At 37.9% G+C, this 3,576-nt stretch overlaps 1 protein-coding gene across 3 annotated transcripts in view; it reads left to right on the forward strand.

Annotated features, from left to right (window-relative positions):
- Positions 1-3,576, forward strand: part of VEZT (vezatin, adherens junctions transmembrane protein) — an 86,336-nt gene that overhangs the window by 40,400 nt on the left and 42,360 nt on the right. For all 3 annotated transcript variants that reach the window (XM_026648843.2, XM_026648844.2, XM_026648845.2), the window contains exon 4: positions 1,225-1,400. In XM_026648843.2, the coding sequence (XP_026504628.1) occupies positions 1,225-1,400 (176 nt within the window). The remainder of the gene's footprint in view (positions 1-1,224; positions 1,401-3,576) is intronic.

Below are 3,576 nucleotides of genomic sequence, written 5' to 3' on the forward strand. Positions count from 1 at the left end.
GGACTCCTTGTTGTTTTTGTAGACTCAAGAGAAGTGTTCTTGAATTAACTTCAGCACATAGTCTGCTCTATGGCTTCCTTAATCAAGTCTTCTCCAGTAAAAACTGAATGCAGGAGGGTATAAGATAATACCGAGTATCCTTAATTTATTGTTATTTTATTTTAAAGAATTAGGGCCTTCAGATAGCTATTTTCCTACTATCTTCATAGTAGATTACTCCACTGAGTCAATGAGAAATACTTATCTTGACTTTAATCGTGCCAGTTGGATTGAAAACTAAAAATATTTTGGCAATGAAGCGGCAAACTCCTTGACGTCTGTTAACGGCTTCTGACTGAAGATGCTGCAGAAGAGAAGTATTTTCCCTTTTTACACTTACATCTTGCTTTAGACCACATGCTGATAGTAAATTTTCATTGTGGTCTGTTTGAACACTCTCTTCATTGGAAAACTTTTGATGTTTTAGAGTTACGGTTTGCTTCAGTATCTGATTTAAGACTTCAGAGAGCTACTTTGGTAGGTAATATAGCTGCAGAGATTTTTTCTTTAAAAGTTCTAGTTGAAGAGGAAGTGCAAATGTTTGTGATGGCATTAAAATCATTGGTACCACCCAAAGTTCCTGTTAGGTTTGGTAAGTCAAAGGTCCACAGGATCCCATGCTGTTTCATTTGTGGAGTCACAGCTCCCTTTGGAAAGGTCTTGTGGCTCTCTCCTGGAGAATCCCACTGCAGGTGGGGATTCTAATTCCAGCCAACTGAACTTGTCTTTGTCAACTGGTCCACAGCCAATTTTTGTAACTGACTGATTTGCAATGTCTCTATCTTAACGTCTTTTTGTTTGCTAAGGAAAGATGCTATAGAAAAAAGCTAGATTCATTGGAACACAACAGACTTTTCAGGTTGCAGTTCGACTTCCATTCTTCTGGTAAATTCTAGTGCCTACACTCATTCCTGTGGAAATATATTCATACAACCTGTAGCATGTTTCCAATTCAGCCACGTTGTCCTCATTTAGGACCAGGTCGTGAGTTCAATGAAAGCATCTTTAAAGATGAGATGGCAGAAGAAGTTTTAGAATGAAACACATTTGAGAGAGGTGGTATAGCCAATTGTAGCATGTCTAAAATGCTGGCGTCTACAGAACTATAAACAATAAAGTTTTATTATTTTTTAACAACTTAATCTCTACTCATGCCCTGTTTTTCTTTCACTCATTCATGTTAAGGATGTTGGGTTTCGACTGGACTCTCTCTATACCATCCTGCAACAGGAAGTTCTGCTACATGAGGATGTGGAACTGATTGAGCTACTCGACCCCAGTATCCTGTCTGCAGGGCAGTCCAAGCAACAAAAAAATGGACACCTTCCAACACTACGCTCCCTAGCAACTCCTAATATTTGGTACTGTCCAGAAAATGCCTATGCCTGTGACCATTTAGATATACTGATGGGGAAACTATCAGCATGCTCTTTGCATAAGAGACTTTACAAAAAAGTGTGTCTTTTCTCCTCTAATGTCTTTGATTTAGGTTATTTGACTCCCCTTTGGTCTGCCAGGCCCAGATTTTTTAACTTCCTGGGCACATTGAAAAGCCCATTTTTCCCCTCAGGCTTTTGAAGAGAGGGTGGGTTGAAGGCTGGTGAATAGTTACATGTAGTCCTTTATATTACATTGTATGTTTTAATTTATGGGATGGGCTCCCAGAACACATGATGGGCACTTATGGATGTTTTGACATATTTTATTAAATAAAGTGGTTGGTTAGTTCTTGAACTTCTAAAGTGATATTCTGATGGCTTTGGTACATGTCTAGTGTAAGCACACTGACCTGGAGACTGGATTTTCCACTTCTGAGTTGAAAAGTTTGTAGTATTAATTTACTTTTTTGGTATTTTTAAACAATTTGTTGGACCCTTTAGCATTCCTGTTTTGGTTTTCTTCAGGCCAAACTTTTGTCTTTATTTGAAATTTAAAAAGATAAATTTGTATTCCACTTCTAATGTGTCTCAAACATGAAGTGACAGAGGCAGGTCTGGAGAATTTTCTGCCATATGGTGAAAGTGGTGAGGAGAACTAGGTGAGGAGATGTGAAATGTATGAGACGTTTCGTAGACTGGATCATACTACTGAGTTCATTACATTTACATAATTCATGCTGCTAGTGATGTAGTCATCAGTGAGAAGTACTTCATTGCAAAACAGGGCAGCAGGAAGTCTATTAGATATAGCAGGGAAGTTACAGAAGGATAATGAATTTCACACTAGTGTACAGGCCCTGTGTATAAAAGTTGCCTGCCCTTTAAGCCTATGACTCTGTCCTCTTAAAATTGATTTCCTATCCAGAATGTTTTTACACCCTACACAATGCTTTCTTTAACCCTGGGCCTCTTCTAAAATCAGTAAATAGTGTGAAAGAATTATGTACTATACTACGTATTGAAATTGGTCATCTTATTGTGGAGCTCTGTATTCGTATCTTTTTGGGTTTGCCTTCCAGTCTTGTAAGAGTGGGTGTCAAACACATTGAAACTATGTAGAGTACCATATTGCAGGTGTTATGTGAAAATGCAAGTGGCTTATGAATGGTGTTGAAGGAAGAAGGTATCGGATTCATTAATCTGTAAATACTGGAGCTGGTTGGAAATTTTCCAGTGGAACATTTTTCCATCAGAAAATGCTGATTAGTCAAAATTAAAATGTTCCACAGAAACGTGAATTTAGGTGCGATTCTTCCTGATTTCCTGCCAGCTTACTGCCTCTGCAGTTTACAGCAGCACAGGCTCCTGGCTCCCAGATTCCCCAGTATGAGGTGGGCTGCTGCAGAGCCAGGGCTTCTAAGCTGTCAGCTCCTCAGTAGCTGCCTGGTGGACTGCTGTAGAATCAGGGCTTCTAGGTTTCCTGGGAGCCCAGACAGCATAATTTGTTTCAGAAATACCTGAAGTGTTTTGAAATGTTCAATTGGCATTCCCCAATTGAAATATTGCAGAATTCCAGTTGGGCAAAATTTTCAAGTTTTTGTATTTCTGTCATGATTCAACACAATTTTTTTTCCAAAAACTAAAAAAAATAAATAAATAAAAAAATTGATGAACTGTAAGTCTGTTTCCCAGTCAGCCCTAATAAGTAGGTATGAAGTTATTTGAAGCTTGGAAAGCTTATAGCTTCGCAGAATTACAGATTAAATATAAAGGCCCATATTCTGTTTTCTAATAGACCAATTTTTCTGTCAAAACTTTCAAAAGAAAAATCTGCTTTTGAACATAGCTGAAATGAGGCTTTAGCTTCTATTGTTCCTGGTAATTTGAAAAGCTTCAGGGCTGCCTAAAAAGATTTTCACAGCCAGCTTTTTAAAGGCTTGTTAGAACTTCGTAGTGTGTGGTGTCCAGGTTAAATGAGTCAGAATCTGGAAAAATAAAACTGTCATTACTTAGAACATTTGCTTACCTAAAAGAATCATGCCTTTTACCGCTGTCCTCTTGAACCTGGAAGTGCAGACCGTACATTTCCCATCCACCCTTGCTTTTAATGCTGAGCAATCTTTTTTTTTTTTTTTTTTTTTTTTTTTTTTTTTTTTTT

Source organism: Terrapene carolina, unplaced genomic scaffold (assembly GCF_002925995.2).
Source record: "Terrapene carolina triunguis isolate 2854851 unplaced genomic scaffold, T_m_triunguis-2.0 Scaffold68, whole genome shotgun sequence".
NCBI lineage: Eukaryota > Metazoa > Chordata > Testudines > Emydidae > Terrapene > Terrapene triunguis.